Consider the following 25,263-nt stretch of genomic DNA (forward strand, 5'->3'; position numbering starts at 1 on the left):
TTTTCTTTTGGCCTTTCGTGAACTGGTCTCGTTTTGTTTTCCCCCCAACCTGGAATTTGAGAAAGTAGAGGAAGAGGAAGAGCCTCCAGAAATTTTGAAAATACAATAGTTGGTGGGTAAGGGTAACTTGTTATTCAGCTTAATCGAAGATATTAGTATGTCGGTGGACTCAGAACCAGCCCATTTAGAACAAGAACAAGAAGAAGAAGTCGAAGAAGAAGTTGATGCACCGGCACATCACCCTTATGCTCCGCCTGATGAGGTTACTATTACATTCCATCAATGCCTCTTTTTATTTTATTTGCTAAGTTTTGTAGTGCTTTACCATATCATATATGGAAAACTAACTCATAAATGAACTAGATAATTCACTCTGTTTGAAAGATTTTTAGTTTGTGGTTTACATTTTCTTGTGGGGGCTTAGAATTGAGCTTTACTTGATATCAAGTGTTTGTTATATATGTTCATTTATTTACACCTCAGGTATATATACTGGTTCTAATTCAACGTGATTTGAAGGTTACAGTTAGTTCTAACTAGTAAAGTTTTTTATTATAAGTTCGAATTTCACATACACTGCATACATGTGTTACATACATGTTTGTTAATAAACTAGGGAGCATGGCCCCGGGCATAGGTACGGGTACAACATTGGACACGAGTAATTTCTGAAAAATTATAACATGACATGGAGGGAACGAGATGGGTACAACATCCCAAATGAAGTGTCTGTGCTTCTTAGTAATAATAAATAAATTTATTTTAGAAGCATGGCCTCAACGGATACTTAGATACCAATTTCTAATGTTGAAAAATGATGTTTATTTTTCCTTCTCATTCTATTATGCAGTTATTTGACATCTCGACTACAGTTGATCCTAGTTATATAATCTCTCTGATACGGAAGCTTCTACCAACTGATGCTAGTAATAACGGCAATAGTCATGGTTTTGATGCGTGCATTGGTCAAGTAGCAAATACTGATCATGTGGAAGGAAGTGCGGCTTCTGTATCTGGACAAGAAGTTTTGAACTCGTCAGACCATAAATCTGAGGGCATGGACATTGTTGAGGATTGTGGTAAACATGCTCGAATAGAAGGAGAGGATGAAGAATCGTGCCATAGGTTTGATCGGCCTAGTGTTTCGGCAGGAGAAGAGGCTTGGGAAGAGTGTGGTTGCATTTTGTGGGATCTTGCTGCAAGTAAAGCTAATGCAGAACTCATGGTAATCAAGTTTCCCCTTCTACTGTTTAATCTTGATAATTCTTGTCGTTTATTTTGATTTTGATTCCGAGTCAAGTCACCATACTTCATCCTTGACATGACGATGCTACTATAACTCAAATAAACCATTGCCTATCTAGTTTGAATGTAGCCCTGTTAATGTCTTGATCCTGCTTGGGATTGTGTAAGATGATTATGTTCATTAACAATTTCACGAGCACATGTGATTAATCATATTGATGTAGGTTTCTCATGTCCCACTTCCCTTCTTTCTGCAAGCACCCCAAAAATTATTATTTTCCTTGAAGTAGGCTTTTGGGCAGTAATTTAATTTGTTATGCTAGAGATGTAACCATGAATTCTTTTATATCACAATCTAATTAACATATGTTTGCAGGTACAAAACCTTATACTTGAAGTACTTTCAGCAAACCTTATGGTTTCCCAATCTGTGCGTGTTAAGGTAAGCCAAATTTCAGCCTGTTGCATCATCCTTTTTGCATGATAAAGTAAGCCAAATTTCAGCCTGTTGCATCATCCTTTTTGCATGATAAAGTAAGCCAAATTTCAGCTTGTTGCATCGTCCTTTTTGCATGATAAAGTAATGTTTTTTCCTTCTCTCTTTTAACTTGCTTTTTGTATATGGATGAACTGGGAACCTAGAGGTTTTGAAGAATTCTTTCATGTGAAAATGATTCAGTTTCGTGCTTCAGGAGATTAGCCTTGGAATTATTGGAAACCTTGCCTGCCATGAAGCTCTGTTGAAGCATATAGTTTCTACAAATGGATTGATTGAGATAGTTGTGGATCAACTATTCTTAGAAGATTCTCAGTGCCTATGTGAAGCTTGCCGGTAATATATTTTTAGCCACTTGTGATTCCTGCAGTTATTTTATTTTTATTTTTCAGATTTTGGATTTGATATCATATTTGGTATCAACTTATATATTTTGTGCCAGAATGTTTTATTTCATTGTGATATGAAGTAGTAATTATCCTTGCTTTCTAACCTATCAAGTTTAAACTTGTAGCCTGGGTGCATGATAGTCATTATGCCTCTCTTGAAATTTATTGTGCTCTTTGATTTTCTTTTTCTTGGTGTTAATTGGTTCTTTGGGAGAAAAATTGCAAATAGGGGGTTGGTGAAGGCAATGAGCTCTAGCTTAGATTCAACCTTCTCCCCTTATGAAGTGCAAGGTGGAGGGTGAGGTGGTGGGGTTCAATATCAATTGGGTGCATTCGTAATTACAAATAAAAATAAAATTTAAATATTTCTTTTTTATTTGTTAAAAGGAAATACTCATTTTCTTGAAGTATTTTTTCTTTCTCATCCTCCCCCATGTAAAGTGTCTGTGTTTGGACTCTTTTCTTGCTTGTTGCACCACTCATGTAATAGAGAGCTTCATATGTCCAACTACACACATTATACTTCTTTCCGTCTTGTGAATTTAGTGATGATGCTCAAGTTATTAATCATACCTTGTAATATTGTAGGACAGTGTCTTATACAGATCTGCATGTAAAATATTCTGTTTGTTTCATACTTCTCCTATGGTTAATATTTTGATGCAGGTTGTTAACTTTGGGTATTCAAAGTAGTGAATGCATTATGTGGACTGAAGCATTGCAGTCTGAACATGTTATATACCATATTTTATGGATTGTGGAAAATACCCTAAATCTACAGCTTATTGAAAAGGTAACAAGCTTTCAGCTCAAGGAAATGCCTTTAATTTTTAATGATCAGCTCTCATTTTGATTGGTGCTTGTGGTGATATTTTGTGGTAGTGAGTACCAATCTCAGAGAAAGTGAATAACATTGATTGCAGTAGCAGCAATAAGGATATGAAACTGACTATGGAGTTGATAGATCCTTTATCAAACTTATTCTAGGGATTGGGGCTTCATGCTTCCAAAGAGAGCTAATTGGTTGAATAATTTTAGGAATGAAGAAATTTTTTAGTTTTAGGAAGATTTTGGTTATAATAACTATTTAAATGATTTGATATGATTTAAAAAAAAAAACAGAGAAAGATAATCTTTTTAAAAGAGCTTATATAATGGAAGTCTACTAACTTGGCCAGAGGGCTGGCTTATTGAATGGATTGTTGACAAAAGGAATTTAATCCTCAGCACTGTTCAACTCAACTAAGCTTCGATTGCAGTGAAATAAACTTTAGGAATGTTGGAAAATCTTTAGTAAAAGTTTTTCTTAAAGAAGTTACTTTTACCTTTTAAAAAGTGTTAAATTTATTGTAGTCTTCTTGGCCTAAAATGTTGTCTTTGTAATTTTATTCACCAGTTCTTGTTTCATTCAAACTCAACAAGCAGTTAGAACCTTTTTGTTTTTGAAAATGTTTTTGGTTATCATATTCTCTGTTATTATTTTTAAAATTCTTGAATTCTTGTACTTATGAAAAAAGGAAATTCTTGAATTCTTGTGTCTATTAAAGTTTGTGAGCTTTTTATAAGATTGTTAAAAAGACTTTGATCTTTGGTGTTACAAACATTTCACTCCATATCATGTCCAATCAGAGACGATTAAAACAATATTACTTGTAAATTACAACAGAGAAAATTTAATTAACATTCGAATTCAGCTTGGAAAGTTACTGATAAGATAAAACTTCTCTGGGGATGATTAGAAAAAGCTAGCTCTTCTAGATTTTTTTTTTTTTGGGTTAAATTATAAAACTTTAATTTGAGGGTACCTCATATAGACTTTAAAATTCCCTTTTCATTGCTTCTGGAATAAATGCTTTAGAGAGATAAATATTGCTTAAATCTTAAACTTACTTTTCGTTTGCTGAAGAGGCTTCCCTTTCTGAACAGAGTGTTGGAATGTTATTAGCCATCATTGAAAGTCAGCCAGAAGTTTTGCATATTCTTCTTCCGCCTTTGATGAAGCTAGGTTTACCAAGTTTATTGGTTAATCTCTTGATTTTTGAGATGAGCAAATTAATGAGTGAAAGAATACCTGAAAGGTACGGCTTCGCTCTGTTTTCAATTAGGTGATGCAATATGAATTTGGTAGACTAATTCACTTCATAAATGCTATAAAATGGAACATTTATGATTTACTAGCTTGTCTAGCTTTTACGCATTATATACTAGACTAGTAAAACAAAGTAACAAACATGTGCTACATGAATTGGGTGTACCAAATGGCAGTAATCTTTGGAAGAGGCATATTTCAGTGTTAGAGTGGTGCTTTATGTGTAAAAGGTGTGGGGAATTGGTGGATCACCTTCTTCTTCATTGTCCTATAGCATATGAGTTGTGGTCTATGGTTTTTTGTTTGTTTGGTATACATTGGGTTATGCCATAAAGTTAGTGAGTTGCTGGCTTTTTGGAAGGTCAAGTTTGGTAGACATCAAAATATAGATTTATGAAGGTTTGTGCTGCATTGTTTGTTTTGGTGCTTATGACGGGAGCGGAATGCTAGATACTTTGAGGATTGTGAACGGTCTATTCTTGACATTAAGTCTTTCTTTTTCCGTACTCTCCTTGATTGGAGTTTAGTGCCTTTTTATTCTTGTTTTTCTTGCCCCGATCTTATTGATCGTTGTAATCTGGGTTTTTGATATGTGCCACTATAGTACACTTTCAGTATACTTGGTTTTTCTAATAAAATTTCTTATGTTACTTATCAAATAAAAAAGTAATATATTTACTAACATGATTTAAGAATTGTGCATTGGCTGTAACTTATGAGTCAAAGCAAGTTAAACGTATCTTTATAGTTTTCCTTGTCATTGTTCATTCCTTAAAGGAATATAGCTGTGGATCTGGAGATCCTTAACTTGTAAGGGCACATATCTGAACTAGTGTTGGTAAATTTGGTGTTTTTGTCAAAAATAAATCTCTTAAAAAAAAAAAGAGTGTGGTTGTCCAATTACTAACTTCTAATACCATATATATAATCAAGTAATTTACCTCAGTTAGCCATTGTTGTTAATAATTTGAATATGCCATGATGGCACATTAGTCAATAAACATCAATGGGGCTCATGTTAGATGACTTCAATTTCTGGCACATGCTCAACAATTAATGACCTAGAACCTTAATACACAGTCATTTGGCACTTTTAGTGCGGTAGATATTGTGTAATGCTTTAAAATCTCAGAATATTCACATGTAATTTATAACTGAATGTTGTCTAATTATCTAATTTAAAAGGGTTAAGTCGTTTGGTCTAGCGGCTGGTATGTGGGTCAGTAAGTATTTTGATGCTTTCATCATTGTTTATTGTATGGTTTTGTGATAGTAAACAAAGATGTTTAACTTTCATCAAGGAGATTCTAATGTCTTATGTGATTTTATAACCCAAGACAGCTGTTAATTATAGCTGCTACTCTCTGAAATTTATGGCTATAAGTGGTTTATATTGCCTCTGATGCTTTAGTGAGATAAATCATGCTGATGACTTGCTGCAAGTGTTCTATTGTTTTCCAGAAGTTATTTTCTTTCTTGTGTTTGATCTTCACTTTCATACAATTTCAGGTACTCAATTCTTGATGTGGTTTTCCGTGCAATTGAAGCTCTTTCTGCTTTAGATGGTCATTCTCAAGAAATCTGTTCAAATAAGGAACTTTTCAAACTAGCTTGTGACATGGTCAAACTCCCTGACAAAGTTGAGGTACATTGTAGGCTTGTAGCGTACCCAGATATATGAAATTATTGGTGGTGATGTCTCTTTTCATTCTTTCCAGTTAATTTTTTGATAGTTGTTTGCAAATATTTCAATTATCAATCAGTTCTTTTAAACTTTGGAATTTTCTTTCATTACTACTAAAGAAGAAAACTAAATGGCTACCATAAGAAGCATTATATAAATTGAAGTGACTACCTATTAATACTGATTTTTCTTGAAAAAATCTTCAAACATGAAAATTGTAATTCAGTAAGTAGAATTAGCAAAAAAAATTTTGAAGGGCCCTTTGAGTTGATTTATACTTCTTTTGTAGGTTGCCAACTCTTGTGTTACTGCTGCAGTACTAATTGCAAATATTCTTTCTGAAGTAACTGATTTAGCTTCAGAGTTATCAGAGGGTAAATTATTTATGTTTGTTATCTGTTTACCTATCAAAAAAAAAATTTGTTTATTATCTGTAATGATTTTTTTTTTCCCATAATGTCATCACCTTTTGTGTAATTTTTCTAACTTCCATTATGATTGGAAGTGACACTTTAGTTCCATCCAGATTTTCCATTCTTGCAGGGCCTGCTTGATGTGTTTCCTTTTGCCTCGGATGATTTAGAAGCACAGAGTGCACTCTGGAGCATTATTGAAAGGATACTGGTTCAAGTTCAGGAAAATGAGATGAATAGATCAAGTTTATTTCAATATGTTTCAGTTCTTATAGGCAAGTCTGATCTGATTGAAGATGAGCTTCTCGACTGCCAATCAGATGACTTAAGCAAAGGACATGAGGGCTTGACCACCTCTTGCACCATATCAAATGCTAGAACTACAGCTGTATCCTGATTGGTTCTTACAGTGACAATGACTATATTTGGATTTAGAAACTTTATGTACCTTTTTGCTCATTTGGTTTATTTATTTATCTCAACTGCTGTGTCTTGCAATATTTTTGTTTCCCTTGACCTATGTGACAGGTTAGAAGGATAATCAGTATTTTAAATCAATGGACTGCTTCAAAGGATTCTGCTGAAGAGAATAATATGAAGGGAAAACTTCTTGCAGATAATGACAATATCAATAGATTGTTGGATTGCTGTCATAAATATCTGAGTAAGCTGTGTTTCTTTATCTTTATTTGTCAATCTTATTTGTTGCAATGCTTCAAATTGTATAAACTGCTTGTATTTCTTTCACTACTGATTTTTTTTAGCCAATTATAAAGCTTGAACAAAGTTTTTGCTTGTTAATTATCTTGTTTGACAGTATATTCTTTTTTATTTATTCAGTATGTAACATCACTAAATTCATGTAATTTTAGTTAGAAGATGAAGATACTATGAACAGAAGGGGACATGGCACCCATAGACAAAGGGTGAAAGGGAGAAAGATCCAAAGCAGTGTCTGGTCCTCGTCAATGTCATTTGAAGAATGAATTAGAAGTTAGCAAGGTTTGAGCATCAAGCCCATTTTCGATGTGATTGATCCCCAAGTGGGTAATGTTATTTCACTTGGTGATAAGATTAAAATAAAACAGAAACAAAATGTCGGAAGGCGAATGATCAAGGGGTCAAATTTATTATTATTAATGTCAAAATTTTTTTTTTGATAAGTAATCCGGAAGCTTTTATAAATAAAGGAAAGAAAGTCATACAAGGAGTTCATGATGATGAACAATAAGAAAAACTACTAGGAAACAAAGTTAAGGGAGGGCAAAAACTCAGCGAGAGAAGAGCAATTAGAAAACCCCCAACAACGAGACCACTCTAAGAGACTACGCTGGCATAATAGATTCAACTCAACCAAGGTCTTCTCTTTGTCTTCAAAGGACCGACGATTTCGTTCCAACCACAGTCCACATTAAGCACCCTGGAACCAAATTCCATATGTCCGACTTATCCTTTCCATGCCACTGATGCCAACAAGGAATCAACTCCGCCACCGACCCTGGCATAACCCAAAGAATCCCAAAGGTCTGAAGCATACAAGACCAAAGAGAATGGGTAACAGGACAATGCAAAAGAAGATGGTTAACCGACTCCCCATCCTTGCAACACAAGCAACACCTATTAGCCAAGGGCCGACCCTTAAGCATAAGGTTGTCCAAGGTGAGGATCCGACCATGAGCAGCAGACCACAGAAAGAAAGCCACGCGCTTGGGGATCTTCGGTTTCCAAACCCCCTTCCAAGGAAGCCAAGAATTCGAAGCACCTCGGATCGCGAGGTAGTAAGGAGTGTCAAACATACCATCCCCTTTTAAGCCGCCGCAAAGGGTATCTCTCCTACTCCCCTGTGGAATGCGGATTGGATAAGCCGAGTAGAGAATACGAAGCGCCAACTCCCAATCTTCAAACGCTCTATAAAACGTTAAATTCCATACTCTAACAAGACCCCTTTCCGGAATCCATAAAACCTCGCAGATACAGCATCCTTGACCGCCGAACACACATAAAGCTCGTGATAGAGAACTTTTAGGGTATCGTCACCAATCCACCTATCATGCCAAAAACGGATACGAGTTCCTTGCCCCACTACAAAAGAAAGATGCTTAGAAAAGTCCTCCCAACCGTCGTTAATGCTTCTCCAAAGGCCGCACCCACGGGACCTCCCGCCTCTAGTCCTCCACCCCCTTTGATCCTCGCCATATTTTGAAGAGATAACCGACGCCACAAGTGGGTATCTTCATGGCCATATCTCCACGGCACACTTCCCTAATAAAGCTTGATTAAACGACACCACCTTTCTTAACCCCAATCCACCCATCTCAACGGGTAAACACACCTTATCCCAAGCCACCAAAGGATATTTAAAACCCCCCTCAGAAGACCCCCAAAGGAAATTCCTCTGAATACTTTCCAATCTAGTCGCCACTGCTTTAGGAATAGTAAAGAGAGATAGAAAGTATGTCGGGAGACTTGAGAGAGTACTCTTAAGTAACATGAGCCTACCACCCTTCGATAAATAGAGACGCTTCCACCCAGAGCCTCTTCTCCATCTTTTCCAAAATAGGATTCCAATCAAGGAGACTTAAAAGAAGATCCCAAAGGCATCCCCAAATATTTCATAGGCAACCGCATCTCTACACTGAAGCACATTAGCCAAAGCATCTAGATTATTCACCTCCCCAACGGGGACAATCTCGCTTTTCCCAACATTGACCTTCAAACCCGTAAACGCCTGAAAACAAGACAACACCATCCTAATTGACAGCAGCTGCTCCCTTGAGGCCTCACAGAATATGATGGTGTCATCCGCAAATAAAAGATGGGAAATACTCACCCCAGCAGAGTTCACAGCTCCCACCTGAAATCCCCGAATAAGATTACACTCCTCTGTCTTCTTCAAAAGTCTACTTAAAACCTCCATTATCAAAAGAAACAATAACGGAGATAGGGGATCCCCTTGTCTCAACCCACGGGAGCTACCAAAAAAACCTTCAGGGGACCCATTTACTAGGACAGAGAAACGGACAGACGAAACGCAAGCCTTGATCCACCCCCTCCATTTCACCCCAAAACCCATCCGGCCCAACAAATAAAACAGGGCCTCCCAGTTCACATGATCATAAGCTTTCTCAATATCCAGCTTGCAAACCACACCCCGAACTCTGCTCTTCAGCCTACTATCCAAGCATTCATTTGCAACAAGCACTGAATCCAGAATCTGCCTTCCGCCAACAAACGAATTCTGAGTCTCAGAGATGAGATTATCCAAAACCCTCCGCATCCTATTAGCCAACACCTTGGATAACAACTTATAAACACTACCCACCAAACTAATGGGGCGAAAGTCTTTAATATTAACGGCACTACACTTCTTAGGAATTAAAGAGAGAAACGAAGCATTCAAAGACCGTTCAAACGAAGAATGTCTATAGAAATCTTCAAAAAAGTCCATTACATCCCTTTCCACGACACTCCAACATTTCTGAAAAAAGGCCATGGTGAAGCCATCAGGACCAGGGGCTTTATCCCCCTCCATCTCCTTTAATACCTGAAAGACTTCCTCCTTCGAAAACTCCTTCTCTAATAACACCCGATCATCCTCTTCAATACTGGCAAACTCTAACCCATCCATAGAAGGACGCCCCACCTCAGTTTCCTTATACAACTCTTGGTAAAAAAGGACTATTTGAGAGCGTACATCGTGCTCATCCTCATAAAGAATACCATTCACCTCCATCCTTTTAATCTGATTAGCGTTTCTATGGGAGTTTGCTACTCTATGAAAAAACCGAGTATTATTATCTCCCTCTTCACAAATAAGGCTCTAGACTTTTGCCTCCAAGATGTCTCCTCAAGAGAAGCAGGCATGCTCTATGTCTCCTTTGAGTTGAATGCGCCGACTCTGATCCTCATTTGAGAGACCCACTAGCTCCTCTCTCACATCTAACCCCATCAGCTCAGTTAGCTTATTCTTCTTTCTAAAAACCAAATCACCAAATTCCTCCTTGTTCCACTTTTAGGTCTCGCTAGAGCCTTCAATTTTTGGGCCAAGATGAAACTTGGAGAACCCTCAAAACTGTAGCCATCCCACCACTGCTTTACTCTATCCACAAAACCCTCATCCTTTAACCACATGTTCTCAAATTTAAAGGCACTACGACCACGCCGAACAACACCAGCTTCTAACAAAAGAGGGCAGTGGTCAGAAAGAACACGAGGAAGCACCCGTTGGGATACATTCTCAAAGTGCTCCTCCCAATCAAGAGAAACCAAGGCCCTGTCAATTCTTGACATAGAGGGAAGACCGGAATCTCTAAACCAAGTGAAGGAAGCCCCCTCTAAAGGTAAATCAACTAAAGAATTATTCTCTATGAAATCAGAGAATGCGAGCATAGCAGGGCTGAAAGTCTCACAACCAAGTCTCTCAACCAAGTCTCTCACTTGGGTATCTGATAATATTAAAATCACCTACAAGACACCATGCCATGGGCCACCTGGCTCGCACCTGAGACAACTCCCCCCACAAATTAGGCCGTTGACCATTGTCATTAGGGCCATACACACCTGTACAAGCCCAAACAAAATCATCCACCACACCTCTCAATAATACACTGACAGAAAACTGACCCACAATAACATCCAACTTCTCAACAACCCTCTTATCCCAAATCAGCAAGACCCCACCTGAAGACTGCACAGCATCCAAAACAGCCCAATCAGTGTACGGACTACCCCATAAACTCCAAACAAATGCCCCATCCATAGACGATACTTTCGTTTCTTGAAAACACACAAAATCGCACTTCCACTCTTTTAGAAGGTTCTTACACACCTCTCTCTTCCGGGGATTATTAAGCCCCCTCACGTTCCAAGAAAGTAGTCTTAGTGTCATTTAAAACTACTAGCAGCCCCCGAGTCCGTCAAAGCATCTCTGCACTTACTCCTAGCATTGGCACCCTCATAATTGACATAAGAAATCAGCCCCTTAAGCTCCCTGAGGCCTCGTGGTCCCGAAATAGCGGTCTCTTAGACACCTCTTCGTCCTTCACCTTGAGACACTCACTGCTCAGGATACGAAAAAGGGCCAAACATTGAGCTTCATGTCTCACAATAGGAAAGCCCACCATTTTACGAATTTTCTCATCAACTTGGATACCCAACTGGGGGGGACCAGCCTCGTCATCTCTGTGTTCCCTCTACAGAATCCAGAGTCAATGAACCCACATTGAGATCGTTAGGAACCCAATGAGACAGAGGTTCACATTCCAACACACAATTCTCATTCTCTCCACTGCCACAACCACTGTCCACCACCCCACTGGACTCCCGAGGAAGAATAAAGAGCCCAGATTCTGACTGAGTAGCCCCAACTGAATCCACCACTTCTGCATGTGCATCCCCTTCCCCAAACACAACCTCCAACACTTTACCCAAGTCTAAACTAGGAACCAATCCGTTATACATCCCCGGCCCATTCCTTGCCAAATCCGAGCCAACCATCAAGTCCCCGGTGTCACCCAAGTCCCAAAACCCAAGCCGATGATGCATCTTGGTGTCGGGGCTCGAAAACCCAGCCGGAGCCTTGCCGGCGTCGATAATATCTTTATCGGCGCTGCAGGAAGCATCTCCATCGTTTCCGGTCACTGGGTCATCACCACGAGCAGACACCGACCTCACCTCTTCATCCCATGAACTCGAGCCCACTTGTCCCACTCTCGGAACCTGGACCTCCATCGGCACCTGAACTCTGGCTCCCAGAGCGTGGGCTTCAAGATTAGAGCTCTGGCAGTGGGCTGAGTTTAACGTTACTGGGGTTTGGCGTGGCCTCCATTCTCTTCTGGGCTTGGCTGGAATGATGGGGTTGGAGGGATAAGGTTATGAATAATGGGCTTTGAGGGTTTTAAAGTTGGGCCCACTTCATTTACCTCATACCACACAATAGCCCATTTCCCATCAAGCCCACGTTCCAAGCACATAAAAAGGTCCAAGGAAATTTATGATTTCATTCCATCAGTTTCAGTTTCCTTTCCCATAGACATATCCTTCGCCCCGAGAAGCTCCTTCTGACCGAGGGTACTTGCCTTGCAGGAAACACGGTAAGCACAACTTGGATCTGACACAAGCTTCTCTCCAACCTCCTCCCTCTGTCCTAGGACCCTTTTCTTGCTGAAATTGCGACTGTTCTCTGACAAAATCTTCACCCCTCCCAAGGCAGATTTCTTCTTCCCTTCAACCCCTCTGCCAGTGGTATTTTTCCGATGCCCCACCACCACCGACGCATAGGAAGATGAGACATCTGTAATGGGAACTCCTGTGTTTGGTTTCCCTATGTTTTTCGCACCGCCTTGGAGATGAGGGCTGTCACCCACCACCGCCGCCTCCACCGCTATAGCACCCTGATTTCTCTCGCGAAGATCCCCTCGAAGAGAGAGGCTGGTTTCAAAATCTTCCTCAGGTTTATGCTAAAATAGTGCCAGCCACATCCCAACCTTCCTTCAGGTATCACAATAGTACCTTTCCGTCGACCATGCAGAATTTCAGATACCATTAAAAACTTACCATGTGCGTTTGACCCCAGTTGAAGGATGAACACCATGTTACCATCTCTAAACGTTCTTGCATATTGACTAGGTGATTTCTTTGAAAGTAAATCCTCCAAGTGGAGCAAGAAAAGGTTTGCACTTTCCTTCCCCAGAAAAACAGAGCGCATTGAAGAATGACCTCTCTCAAAAATCCGTAAAGAGAAAAAAGAACCCCCCTCCTCAACGGAAAACTCAAAAGTTTTGGATTCAATGAAGAAAAACGTGGAACCCCCCATGACATTCAGTACTCAAAAAAAAAAAAAAAAAAAAAAGTTGGAAAGCAGAAAAACGTGGAAAGAAAATAGTTTTGGCCTCAGCAATAGTTTTGGCCTCAGCAATTCATCAACATAAAATTTTAAAATAAAAAATAAAAAAACTAATGTATGGTTAACATCTTTGGGAGAGGTTTAGATAGGATGGGTTATTTATTATCAAAGAAACAGAAGTTTGATGAGAAATCTTATTATCAGGTTCTTTTTTTTGGCAAGCAATTTGGAAGACCTAGGTTCCAAAGAAGTAGCCTTTTTGCTTGGACAGTGGTTCATGGCAAAGTGCAAAGTGATTGGGGAGTTGATCAATCACCTCTTGATGCATTGCATTATTCTAAGGACTTTGGTCTATCATTTGGTGCAATGGCAAGTGCCTTCCGCCCATAGCAACAAATTGCAGGTTTGAGTCTAGGAATCGACCTCTCCAAAAAAAAAATGAAGGTAAGACGGCCTACCAATCACCTCTCCTTGATCCTGCAGAAGCAGGAGCTTTGTGCGCTAGGTATGACGACTATTTAATAGGGACTGTTAGAAGTATGTGGTTAAATGATTAAATTTACCATATCCCAATAGCTTAAGCTTTTGGGACAATTGGTAATTTAACATGGTATCCGAGTAAGAGGTCTTAAGTTCTATCCTTGTTTCCTCCACTCTACCTCTCATTTAAAGTCCCACGTGTTAGGCCTTGCCTACTAAAAAGATAGTTTCAGCCCACATGTGTTAGAAGTATTAGAAGTATGTGTTTAAATGATTAAATTTACCATATTCCAATAGCTTAAACTTTTGGAACAATCGGTAATTTAACAGGGACATTTTTGGAAAATAGAATGGTGAATTCTCTTTTGAATAGTATTATAGAAGATAGAGACTTGGTTCCCAAGCAACTATGTGAATAACTGATTTTGGGGTTTTATGGTTGGTTAACAGAGAGCTTAAGCAGTTTAGAAAGAAAAAGATTAAACAATTTCTTGATTTCTTCTACTTCTTTTGATTCTGACCTATTAGGGCTTAATCTCATATCTCAGGCCCCATAGCTAATTACCTCAGGTCTTGCTTGCTGAAAATTCTGAGAAACTGATCTGAAAAGAGATCTGCCAATTTAAAGCCCTGATCCAAGTATTATGGTCATCTATTTGAGTGGTAGGTCTGACACATTAGGAATGTGTTTTCAGTGGTGCTCTAAGCTCTGTCAGTCATTAAGAAGCTGTAGGCTCTCTATGATGTGCATGAGAAAATAGTAAGCAGAAGATGGTGGCAACAACAATATCACCTTAGATTATGAAGCTAGATTTTTGTGTTGTTTTTTTTTCCTTCTTGATTGTGAATGTAAGCAGTATAAAGCTAGTTTCACACCATTTTGCTCTTAGATATTATCTTCTCTTTTCATGTTTTATTTATTGGAACTCCTAAAAATGAAGGTCAAACAAAGTGAGTGAGAAAACCTGTCTCGCTGAAAATATATAGAAGCTGTCACCAGAGGGGCATCTCTAATAACACAATGTTGGGTAATGAGGAAAGCAACGAACTCAATAAATTTTGAAAAGCTTCTCTCCCTACAATTCTGTAATGGACTTAAAGCATGATGTAGTCACAGTTCTTGACTGTGTCTTGAGTATGTTGATAACAAGAGTAAATGGTTATTGGATTGAGAAATCTGACCCTGCCCAATAGATGCTTCAATTAAGGGTTCTTTATTTCCTGGTTTGGAGCAAGGAACTATCTTATCTAGAAGCTGAATTGTAAAGAGGGAATCTTAATGTACCGAAGCTGATTTGTTCCATCTTCATGTTATGAGTCAATAAATTGATGGCAGTGTCAATAAGAGTGGTTCAGCCCCCAATGTGTACATGTGTGGGTGTGTTTTAGAGAGGAAATTATGATGATGGACGTGGATCACTATTTATTAGTTTATTATAACTATTCTTAATGTTCTTGCTGTTGTGTTTGTTGATACCTACTATTGATATCCAGTCCTACCAATAATGATGGAAATAATTGCATCTCATATCCTGTATTACCCTAAAATGCATTGTTTGCCTTTTGCTGTTGCATGTGTGAATATAACATGTTAATTGAACTTTTGCTTGGAAAGAGCTAAAAATTTATGAATGATATTCATTTACAAATGCTAATATTTAATCTGTTATTACAGATTCTCTGCATCATGCTTTGGGGAATAATCTTTCTTGAAAGTGTCATAATTGTGATCCACTTTTGAGATGTATGTCCCATACAATCACAGCAGACTCCTGCACAGAATATTGCTTGGAGGAACACCATTCTGGATCCTGCAAGGAATGTGGGAATTTTAGCTGTCATTACAACAATGCAAAAATTCAATTTGTGCCTTGTAAATCAAAACGATGATCTGATGAACCCAGCTAACATTGCTCCAGCCCCCCTATAGCAAGGTAGATTTTCTGGTAGAAATCAAGTGGATCTTTGATGTGACCTTGGGGAAATTGCATGTAGATAAAGGCATGTCATCAGAAACATTTGCTTGCTTAACGCAATTCACTGGCAAAAGAAAGGGCCTGGTGTGGATGGGTTGCGGTGGTTGGATAAGTGCTGCTGCCCTTCTAGTAATTTTGCTTGAATCAAAGCAGAGATTACTTAAGCTTGGTTGTAGCATGAATCAACTCTTTACTACGGCAGGGATGGCTTGTGATGGTTGATAATGTGCTGCCCTTCTAGCTGTTCTCCTTGTATCAAAACAGAGATAATTTAAGCTTTGTTGTAGCATGACACAACTCTCTAATTCATGGCACACATTAGTTGGCAACCACAAAACATTTTGTTAGGACAGAACATTGTGAAAAGAGTGAGCATTAAGTTTTCAATGTTTGAATTGTTTCATTTAGGCGACTTAGTGTGAACCGGTTAAAAGAGGCTATATATTTCGAGAGGCTGACTGAATTTGGATCACCAAGTGTTGAAATATAGCGCAGAAAACGAGAAGTTATGACCTGATATGAATAGAGGCAGCTGTTTGTTAAGCTGCAGATATGAGAATAGAAGAAAAAATAAAATGCACATTTGAGTTTCAATACTTTTGAACTCTTCAAACTAGGAGTTTCGATTCTTCATGTTCAACTTCCATGCAAAAAAGAACAGAAGATAACAAGCATGAAAGAATGTCATTAACCGTCTATAAATTTTGCAAAATCACATTACCAGTACAATTTACGAAAGGGGAGAAATAATTACAGGACTCCATCGCTCAAGTTCAAATATCTATGTCATTATACTTTTGAAGGAATTGGTGAAAATAAACACAAAATCAATGTCATTACAAGTTTAAAATTTTTAAATCAATGGTGCCAACTGCTAAGTAAAAATTTGCCAAAGAGGGAAACCATGGAGGGACTTCTGTGGCAATTTCAATCAGCATCATGGAGCTACAATCTGCATATGGGGTTACTAAGTTCACTATCTCTCCACTATATATGATCTGAACAGAAACATACAAGTTCTTCAATTGGGACCATAGAACAGTTTGTATGCCTCAATAACTTCAAGATACCACATTGCCTCTCGATCCGGGAATGCAGAAAGATCAACAATCTTGTGAACCTGATATTAGGACACAACAGAATTTCAGGCAACGCCGATTTACTCTAATCCCATATCAACCATGAATGCAAAGCCCAAATGTTTGCAATAGTAAAAACAAAAAATTGTTCCAAAATTTGTGGTTGCCAACAAATTCTTATTTTTGTGGAGTTTTTATAAAGAGATGATTGGTAAGCAGTCTTATCTTTTATTTTTATTTTTGTGGGACTTCTATTCTTGGACTTGACTAGCAACATGTCACTTTTGGTAAAAGCACTTGTCAATATGTCCATTTGTACTATCAACAAACATCTACCTTAAAAAATCGCATTTCTCCTAAATTTTGTGAATACAAGGAACAATTTATAATTACTTCTAAGCGAGGAATGTAAGTATAATCTAAGGTTCAACAGTAACCCATCAATGTCTACTTGAAGCATAAAAAGAACAAGTGAGGGGTTTTGTTTTGTACCTTAATCATGGGGGGCTCACCCGAACTCGCAATGTAACCTCCAACGACCATTACATACATCCCTGTCTTCCAAGGGCGGAGACGGAAGTCGCCGGAGAGGGAGAGGTGGATAACGCCGGTGCCGTCGTCGAGAAGCAAGGGGGCTCCCGCGTCGGAGGTGGAGACCAGAACGCCCTGACCAGTGATCACACAACAACAGATTAGTTTGATTTGTTTTGGTTGTGTTGTGTTGTGTTGGGGGGGGGGGGTATGGTGTGATTAGAAGAATTAGAATAATATTAAGAGAGAGTAGACTGAAAGACCTGTAACCAGGCGCGTTGGAAGAGAATGCCGCCAAGAGTGAAGGAGTTTTGCGACTCTGTTTCCTTGGCCTCCCTCAGCTGAGCGCACACCAACTTCAGCGCTGCTAGCCCGAAGTCCATCCCTCTTTCTTTCTCTTTTTCTCTCTCTCTCTCTCTCTCACGTTTTCTTTCGCATTTAGGAAAAAGGAGGGAATAAGCCTGTTACTCTGTTTGGGTGCAGTGAAAAGGGTAGGTTGAAAATTTTGGGAGAGAAATTGCGGCTCACAATATTTTTCACACAATTTTGCACGACAATTGCTGAAAATGTAATTACACACTAGCTATTGCACAATGCACACTTCATACATACTTTATTTTGCAATCGTGTTTTAAAAATATGATTTTGGTCTATATGACAATGTTTGTACTTTACAACATTACTCCAACTATTGATTGTAATAGACTTTTTTTTTTTTTGAGTGATTATAATAAACTTAGGTGAAAGTGATGTTACTTAGATCATTATATAGGTCTTATTAACATTACTCAAGAAAATAAGAGTGATTAAAGGATGGGGTTTGGATGCATTATATAGGTCTTATTAACATTACTCAAGAAAATAAGGGTGATTAAAGGATGGGGTTTGGATGCACGAACTAAGGTCGCTTTGATTCTATGAAAATTGGCCAACTTAAGTGAAACCTGAAGGTGGCGTTTGGTACGGGGTAATGTTTTAGGATTCTCAGGAATGTTTAAAGATTCCCATATTTGGTTGCAAATTACGCTAGGGAATCAGATGCCAGGGGAATCCTTAAACCCCTCTCAGTAGGAATGTGGATTCCCTTTAAAACAGGTGGGAATCCAGATTCCCAAACTTAAAAGAAATTGTATTTTTTATAAATTGACAATTTTAACCCTTTTTCCTTATCATTTAAGCAATTAAGATAAATTATAAAACAAATTATCAATATCTTCTATCTTGTCTTTATCTTTTCTCGCCAAAACAACATAAACAGGATAAATAACTCTGCTAATAGTTATTTTTGTATTATTCTTGTCATTTTGAAATGTTAGATCACAGTTTTAATGAATGTGTTACTAATTGATAGTTTATATAATGTTTTTTATCTATCTATTTAGAGTAAGATATTTTTTTAAAGGACTAATTAATAGTTTATATATATTTTTTCATTATTTATTTAAAGGAAGATTTTTTTTTTAATGGGCTTGGTACTTCACATTCAAATCTAAGGACAAAATAGGAAAAACAAATAATTCATTTAAGATTCTTAGGAATACGCCAAACATTATCATCTCACATTCCTGGGAATCTCCCAATAAAACCAAACATAGGAATAGCTACATTCCTGGAAATCTAGATGCTAGGAGTAATGTGGATTCCCCGTACCAAACGCCACAGAAGGGTTTTTTTCATATAATACAAGATTTGGCTAAATTTGACTAATAAATTAGATTATCTTATCAAAGAATTGGTTATGTACAAATCAGATGTAAATCATACAAGATATAGCAAAAATAAGGAAACGATAAAACTCCATCTTGTTTTGTTTTTGTTTGTTTGTTTGTTTTTTTTTTTAATTTTTTTTTATCCAGAAAGTTTGACATTTTGGTCAAATGATCTTGAATTCACACAAGTTAAGGGTCATTGAAAAACTCGAGTGACAAGCTTCATTTTTCCACTGCAACTTTTTATATTATATGTTTTCAATCCCCTTAACAAGCACACTGAATTTTATATAGATCAAATGTTATCTACTATCTAATCTAAAAATTCATGTTTATGTTTAATTTTTAAATAAAAAAGCTTGATATTTAATACAGTTCAGTTATAGATAAGATAGTTATTAATATTTGACCATTTGAAATTTTGCCACAATGACTTAGGTTAGAGAATTGATTTGCCCATCATCCCTAACATGATGGACTATCCATTGTCATCAAAGTTCAAACAACTGGAGATGTTAAAGTTTCAGTGACAACAAAGATCTCTTCAACCATTTGGAGACATAATCCATTAATTCATTTGCATGCTATCCCAATCAAAATAATGTGCAAAGCCTTCCTAATCACAACAAAAGGCTCGATCATGTTATAGTTCAACAAATTGAAACTTAGATCGAGTTCATTCGCCCATTTAAGTAAGTCATTTACTCATTTATGAGACATTTTATTAGAGGTCAAAGACAGAGGAGGCCTATTACTTACCTCTTAAATACTAAACAAAGTAGGCTTAATATATAATTAGCCTAAGACTAGCTAGTGTATATACCCTACATTGGATCATTGTAACATATAGGGTTGTCCAACTAGTTGGACAACCCGACCAAACCGACTAGACTTGTCCAACCCGAAGCCCCACGATTGGTTCCAAATACGTAAGTTAGTCGGATGTGGGTCTAACTACTACCAAACCTGAAGTTTCGGTTTGAGTGACAATTTAAAAGTTTTAGAACCGCAACAACCAACATGACCAAAACTACTGCACCATCTGCAGATTTAATTACACTTACATGTGGGCAGGTAAGTTTCTCCTTGATGGAATAGACTTTTGTGTTTTGTGATGTTGTCATGTCAGTAGCTATATGTTAAATTACCGATTGTCCCAAAAGTTTAAACTATTGGGATATGGTAAATTTAATCATTTAATCAATACTTCTAACATTCCCCTTCACGCATGGGCCGAAACTACCTTTTAATAGGTGAGGCCCAACACGTGAGAATTTAAATGGGAGGTAGAGTGAAGAAGACAAGGATCGAACTCAAGATCTCATGCTCTGATACTATGTTAAATTACCGATTGTCCCAAAAGCTTAAGCTATTGGGATATGGTAAATTTAATCATTTAATCAATACTCCTAACACTATTCACCACAAAATTAACTATAGAAAAATTGTTTGAATCAATGTTAGTAGGCATATTAGCTATTCATGCCAGTTTGAACTTTTGAATCAATGTTAGGCAATAGCAATTTCACCTTTATAAACCAAAAGAAAACAATAATGTTAATGACTCCCATATTCCTAGTTCACATCTCAGAATTTCTCTTTAAAATTCAAACCGTAGCTTGACTATTCCCTACCAACCATCACCATTGCCAACGAGTTCAACTTCTTGTTTGCTGACGAGTTTTGCTTCCTATTTGTTACCATGTGTTGGGTCTCCTCTCTCTCAAGTATGATTTCAAAATCTCATTTCTCTCTTTATCTCCGTTCCAAGCTCATAGATATTTGGTTTTTGCTATTTTTATGTTTGATTTCTCTCTCTGTCTCTATTCCAAGCTCATAGATATTTCATTTTTGGGCAAAATATGGTAAATAGTACGAATTTCGGAAAATTTTCAATGAATGGTATGCGGTTGAAAGTATTTAGTAAGTTGGATTGTTTTTTGAAAATCGAGTTTGTGAAACTCGAGTTCTACCCCAAAATCGAGTTTCTCAATCTCAATTTAGATTTGTTGTGAATTTAAAAAAAAAAAAAAAAAAAAAGTGGAACTCGATTTTAGTAAACTCGAGTTCCATGCTTTTAAAAAAAATAAACCAAATGCAACTCAAGGGAAGCAAGCACGAGTTCCGTTGGTTTTTTAAAGTGGAACTCGAGTTTAGTAAACTCGAGTTCCATTTTTTTTTTAAATTCACGTTGGGTCTAAATCGAGTTTGAGAAACTCGATTTTGGGGTGGAACTCGAGTTTCACAAACTCGATTTTCAAAAAACAGTCCAACTTACGAAATACTTTCAACCGCATACCATTCACTGAAAATTTTCCGGAATTCGTACTATTTACCAAATTTGCCTTGGTTTTGCTATTTTTATGTTTGATTTCTCTCTCTGTCTCTATTCCAAGCTTTTTCTTTGCTTGATTTTGCCTCTCTTTTTGTTCTTTTCCTTCAAACCAATCACCCGACGAATCCGACCCACCAAACCGAAGAACTGAGGCAAACAATTTCGACTAACCATTTGGTTGACAACAGGTGAGAAATCTATTCACTCGACTTGAGTGGGTCGAGTGATAGTTTGACCCCAAACCCGATCCGCCCGACTCGTGGAGAGCCATAGTAACATAACAAATCTCAATAGCGCAAAGACATAGCCATCACAAGCTTTTTGTTGGGGACTTAGACCATTAAGTTGAACCATGTTAATTATATATTTCACTTTCTCTCTCTTCTCTCAATTACCCAACAATAATTTTAACAAGTATATTTGTGACACAAATTTAAGGTAAGTAAAAGATAAGACAGTTTTAGTCTTTATTTTATTTCTTGTCAAAACATACAAAAGCAATTAACTTATGAAGAAATCTGAATACACAACTCACAAATCCTGCCTCTTTTTTTTTTCCACCTAAGTAGATCCACAAAACAAGACAGACTCTAATAACCAAACTTTAAACAACATCAATCAAAGACTAAAGCAGAATAATAATGTTGATGTAGATGCGAGTGTTTGACTAGCCGATGAGGGAGATGCCATTTATGAGCAAATTATCGGCTAAAATTTTGTTTGCAGCCTCTGATGGATGGAAACTGTCCCAGAATACATACTCCGATGCATTGGCACATGTGCCAACTGATTTTGGATTGCATAGTATTGATGTTTCTAGCAACCCCGTTCCACAGCAGCCCCTTCTTGCCTCAAAAAACCCTGTAATCACACAGATTATAGTGTAAATAATCAATCCATGTCAATGTCTAATTAGTTTTTCTTTTAATAGAGGCTCACACTGAGCTGGGCCATGCTCAAATTTGTAGGCTTTTTTTATTATTATTATTTTAATATAGGTGACCGAGCAAAATTGTTTGCCCAATTAGCTTTCAGCTAGGCCATTCTTAAATATATTTCAAGACATGGTATTAAGACGTAACAGTACAAATTTTATTTTTATTGGCTTATTGCTTTCCTTTAATTTAATAAACATTTTTTTCATTAAAAAAAACATTTTATTCAGAAATTTATATTAAAAAAATATTTTTTTTTTAAAAGAAAAGAAGATAGATGCACGATTGGGTTGATTTAGGCTCTCCCTGGTTCAAACCCATAATGCCCTATTGGGTTTGAGTGGCCCAAAATGGTCTGACCTTATTGGCTAGCCCACGCAAAAACCTTTTTAATGCTTAGGGTAACCTGAGCTTGTTAACGCTAGTTTAGTCTGTTCTTTTAAAAATGGGGTCATTTGAAAAAGGACAAAAGTTTAGTTTCAAAAAAATTTGGACCTATTTATTCATTTGGAACTAAATTTTTTTTCATCTTAAAAAAGCAATACTTAAATAAATATTTCAGTTTAGAAAAGTTATACTTTGAAAAAGTGTGATTTAAAACGGCATTACCGAATTTGCACATTGTCTATTTTTTAACCAATTTGAGGAAAAGTGAATGTATATTTTCTTTATAACACTATTATGAATTAATGATTAATTAGAATTAGACTAATGTTATTAATCAGTAACCAATGATTAATTAGACTATTATGAATTTTAAACAAAATGATAATGTTTACGGAGTTGGGCTTGAGATGTGGCACACAAGCCCAAGATTCAAAGGAGTAATCCACGTACCATTATCTGTAGGTTTAGTGACAAGATCGAAGAGAGTTTGGTAGATGTCAAAGACAACCAAATTGAGGCCAGAAAGCTTTTTTTGCAACCTCAGAGATGTGGCATTGAGCTTTGTATTGAAGGAAACTGCATCATGGTTTAACCTAGCCACACACTCGTTGCTATCCGACCCAAATATTGTGATGGCTGCTGGCAGGCATCCAATTGGGGGCAGAGTTGTCACTCCAATTTTCCTAGCTCCCAAATCATACAGGTTCTGTCACAAAATGATTTTTAGCAATGTGAATTGGACCTTTTTTTAAGTTGCATATAGCTCACAATCATTCATATAAACACTTTAATACAGTGTCTTGTATTTTTGTAGATTTTTTTTTTTGGATAAATAGGATAATTTAAATCTATAGCGTGCACTCTATAATGATTGTTCTTATTATCAAGCTAAGACACTAATTGGTTTTTGATGTAGAATGTGTTTAAATCACAAATCTCTTATTTGACGACAAAAGACTTTATCAGTTGAGTTAACTGGAACTTAGTTTCAATTCAATTCAATTAGTGAAAAATATGAACATTAAAAGTGAAAAAATTCAACAAATTTCTGGTGAGTCTAAAATAATGACTAGTCTCACTGTTGAGCTAGCTGACTAGAACATGTAGGAAGAATATATCAAGGTACTTATGACTTATCAATGTGGAAAGTATATGAGTGTTTCCGTGATTAGTGTGTGATAATAAGTGTAGCAGTAGTGATACCATTTTTTTTCCAACAATTATTGACTTAAAACTTTTGTGATTATTGTGTGATAAAGTGGTGTTAATGACTTTCCATCAAAACAAGTGAAAAAATATTGTGATTTTTTTGGGGCAAGTACACCACAGTTACTTTCTATCTTATACGTTAGAGAATGGCTGAAGTAACCTCCATTGATGGTTTATATGAGGGACCTGAATGAAATCTGTATAGGATTGAATGAGAATGTCTGAGAACTGATCAGGAGTATAGGCCTCGTAAAGAAAAGGATCAATGTAATAGTTCTGAACAAAGTCACTGCTCCCAGCACTAATGAGGTGGATTGCACCAGATATTATTGATGACGCATTTGATTTCCCAGCAATTTCCACCAACTTATTCTTGTACTCCTTGTAGTACTCCAGCTGCTGCTTTAATGGGATCGCATTCTACACCACCAAAATCCCCAACAACATATTAATCATGTCATGTATGCATAAATATATGAACAATAATGCTGCGAGAGACAACAAATTTTGTGACTTTATTTTTTGTAATTTATTAAAATGTGATAAATTGTGATTAGTATAGCATTATTTTCAAACAAAACCACCACAGACAATACTTTGTTGTACATCGATTACAATTTGTTATCTTAGCAGCAGCAGTGAAAATGTTATGAATTTTGTTGTGTCTTTAGCTTTATCAATATAAGATATAAGAATAAGGGTGAGAAAATATTCTGCTTTCAATAATGCTAGTGACAACTTTTTTTCACAACAAAATTTGTAATTGTTGAAGTGGTTGACGGTGTGTGTGGACACAATTGACACTCATGGACTCCACAGTTCACCACTTCTTCAATTGTCAAATTTTTCAAAAAAGAAAGTTCTCTTTGTAACATTATTGTGCTTTTTAGTGTCTTTACATATAGTTTGGCTGTAGCATCAAAGTAACCAGAAGCAGCTGAGGCAAAGTTGGCACCACCCAAGAGGTTCTTTCCTTTGGCTTTTTTGCTAAGATAGGCTGGTGGATATGAAGTGAAGCCTAAATTTTCAGCTGTGATTGAAGAAAAAACAAAAATGCAAACTTCATTAGCAAAACAAATAAAAGACATTGACATAAGAGAGTGAGAGTTTTTTGAGAATCAATCATAGGTACCAGTGAAGTCCGAGGCAAGCTTTCCATTGCAGAACCTTCCGGTTGGTTTGTGTTTCACAAAGTCTCTTCCATAAGGAAGAAAATTTGATTTTATAATGGTCTCGAGGTCGTTGTTGTTACCCACATCAACAACAGAGTCCCCAAATATGATCAATGCCGGAACCAGAGGCTGCCCATTTGCCACAAAGAGCAATAGAACCAGAAAAAGAAAGGAAGCCAAGAAAGAACTTAAGTAGCCCATTATTATAATCTGTTCTCAGCAGTGATTTTCTTGCTGTAAGAGAGAGAGAGAGAGAGAGAGAGAGAGAGAGAGAGAGAGGTTCTGAACAT

General features: G+C 37.1%; 3 protein-coding genes across 4 annotated transcripts; 1 reads left to right on the top strand and 2 right to left on the bottom strand.

Moving 5' to 3' along the window:
• On the top strand, positions 1 to 16,025 carry LOC142605607 (uncharacterized). 2 transcript variants are annotated; one of them, XR_012839091.1, is made up of 12 exons: positions 1 to 262; positions 851 to 1,225; positions 1,622 to 1,687; positions 1,938 to 2,077; positions 2,797 to 2,923; positions 4,057 to 4,208; positions 5,729 to 5,864; positions 6,193 to 6,277; positions 6,430 to 6,704; positions 6,845 to 6,980; positions 7,189 to 7,318; positions 15,316 to 16,025. XR_012839091.1 is itself a non-coding variant. In XM_075777031.1 (11 exons), the coding sequence occupies exons 1-11, from the start codon at positions 158 to 160 to the stop codon at positions 15,351 to 15,353; spliced, it is 1,635 nt and encodes a 544-aa protein (XP_075633146.1). In that variant the 5' UTR covers positions 1 to 157; the 3' UTR covers positions 15,354 to 16,025. The 2 variants fall into 2 exon arrangements, 1 of the variants encoding a protein (XP_075633146.1); XM_075777031.1 differs by lacking the exon at positions 7,189 to 7,318.
• A 256-nt stretch (positions 16,026 to 16,281) lies between these two features.
• On the bottom strand, positions 16,282 to 17,697 carry LOC142605608 (uncharacterized). The gene is made up of 3 exons (XM_075777032.1): positions 17,490 to 17,697; positions 17,188 to 17,361; positions 16,282 to 16,736 (listed from the first exon to the last, which is right to left on the bottom strand). The coding sequence occupies exons 1-3, from the start codon at positions 17,607 to 17,609 to the stop codon at positions 16,638 to 16,640; spliced, it is 393 nt and encodes a 130-aa protein (XP_075633147.1). The 5' UTR covers positions 17,610 to 17,697; the 3' UTR covers positions 16,282 to 16,637.
• Positions 17,698 to 21,709: 4,012 nt separating this feature from the next.
• LOC142607939 (GDSL esterase/lipase At5g22810) lies at positions 21,710 to 25,261 on the bottom strand. Its single transcript, XM_075779625.1, has 5 exons — positions 24,934 to 25,261; positions 24,701 to 24,831; positions 23,988 to 24,221; positions 23,043 to 23,298; positions 21,710 to 22,131 (listed from the first exon to the last, which is right to left on the bottom strand). The coding sequence occupies exons 1-5, from the start codon at positions 25,172 to 25,174 to the stop codon at positions 21,938 to 21,940; spliced, it is 1,056 nt and encodes a 351-aa protein (XP_075635740.1). The 5' UTR covers positions 25,175 to 25,261; the 3' UTR covers positions 21,710 to 21,937.
• Positions 25,262 to 25,263: the final 2 nt, after the last annotated feature.

This window comes from Castanea sativa, chromosome 8 (assembly GCF_040712315.1).
Source record: "Castanea sativa cultivar Marrone di Chiusa Pesio chromosome 8, ASM4071231v1".
In the NCBI taxonomy this organism is placed as follows: domain Eukaryota; kingdom Viridiplantae; phylum Streptophyta; class Magnoliopsida; order Fagales; family Fagaceae; genus Castanea; species Castanea sativa.

Excerpts from the sequence above, each read along its gene's own strand:
- LOC142607939 (XM_075779625.1), bottom strand. The coding sequence starts at position 25,174 with ATGGGCTACTTAAGTTCTTTCTTGGCTTCCTTTCTTTTTCTGGTTCTA. Across the intron at positions 24,222-24,700 it reads ATGCTACAGCCAAACTATAT|AATGCGATCCCATTAAAGCA; the intron begins GTAAAGACACTA and ends TTGGTGGTGTAG. Across the intron at positions 22,132-23,042 it reads CACTAAACCTACAGATAATG|GGTTTTTTGAGGCAAGAAGG; the intron begins GTACGTGGATTA and ends GTGTGATTACAG.
- LOC142605607 (XM_075777031.1), top strand. The coding sequence starts at position 158 with ATGTCGGTGGACTCAGAACCAGCCCATTTAGAACAAGAACAAGAAGAA. Across the intron at positions 2,078-2,796 it reads TGCCTATGTGAAGCTTGCCG|GTTGTTAACTTTGGGTATTC; the intron begins GTAATATATTTT and ends ATTTTGATGCAG. Across the intron at positions 4,209-5,728 it reads AGTGAAAGAATACCTGAAAG|GTACTCAATTCTTGATGTGG; the intron begins GTACGGCTTCGC and ends ATACAATTTCAG.
- LOC142605608 (XM_075777032.1), bottom strand. The coding sequence starts at position 17,609 with ATGGACTTCGGGCTAGCAGCGCTGAAGTTGGTGTGCGCTCAGCTGAGG. Across the intron at positions 17,362-17,489 it reads TCCAACGCGCCTGGTTACAG|GGCGTTCTGGTCTCCACCTC; the intron begins GTCTTTCAGTCT and ends ATCACTGGTCAG. Across the intron at positions 16,737-17,187 it reads GTGAGCCCCCCATGATTAAG|GTTCACAAGATTGTTGATCT; the intron begins GTACAAAACAAA and ends TCCTAATATCAG.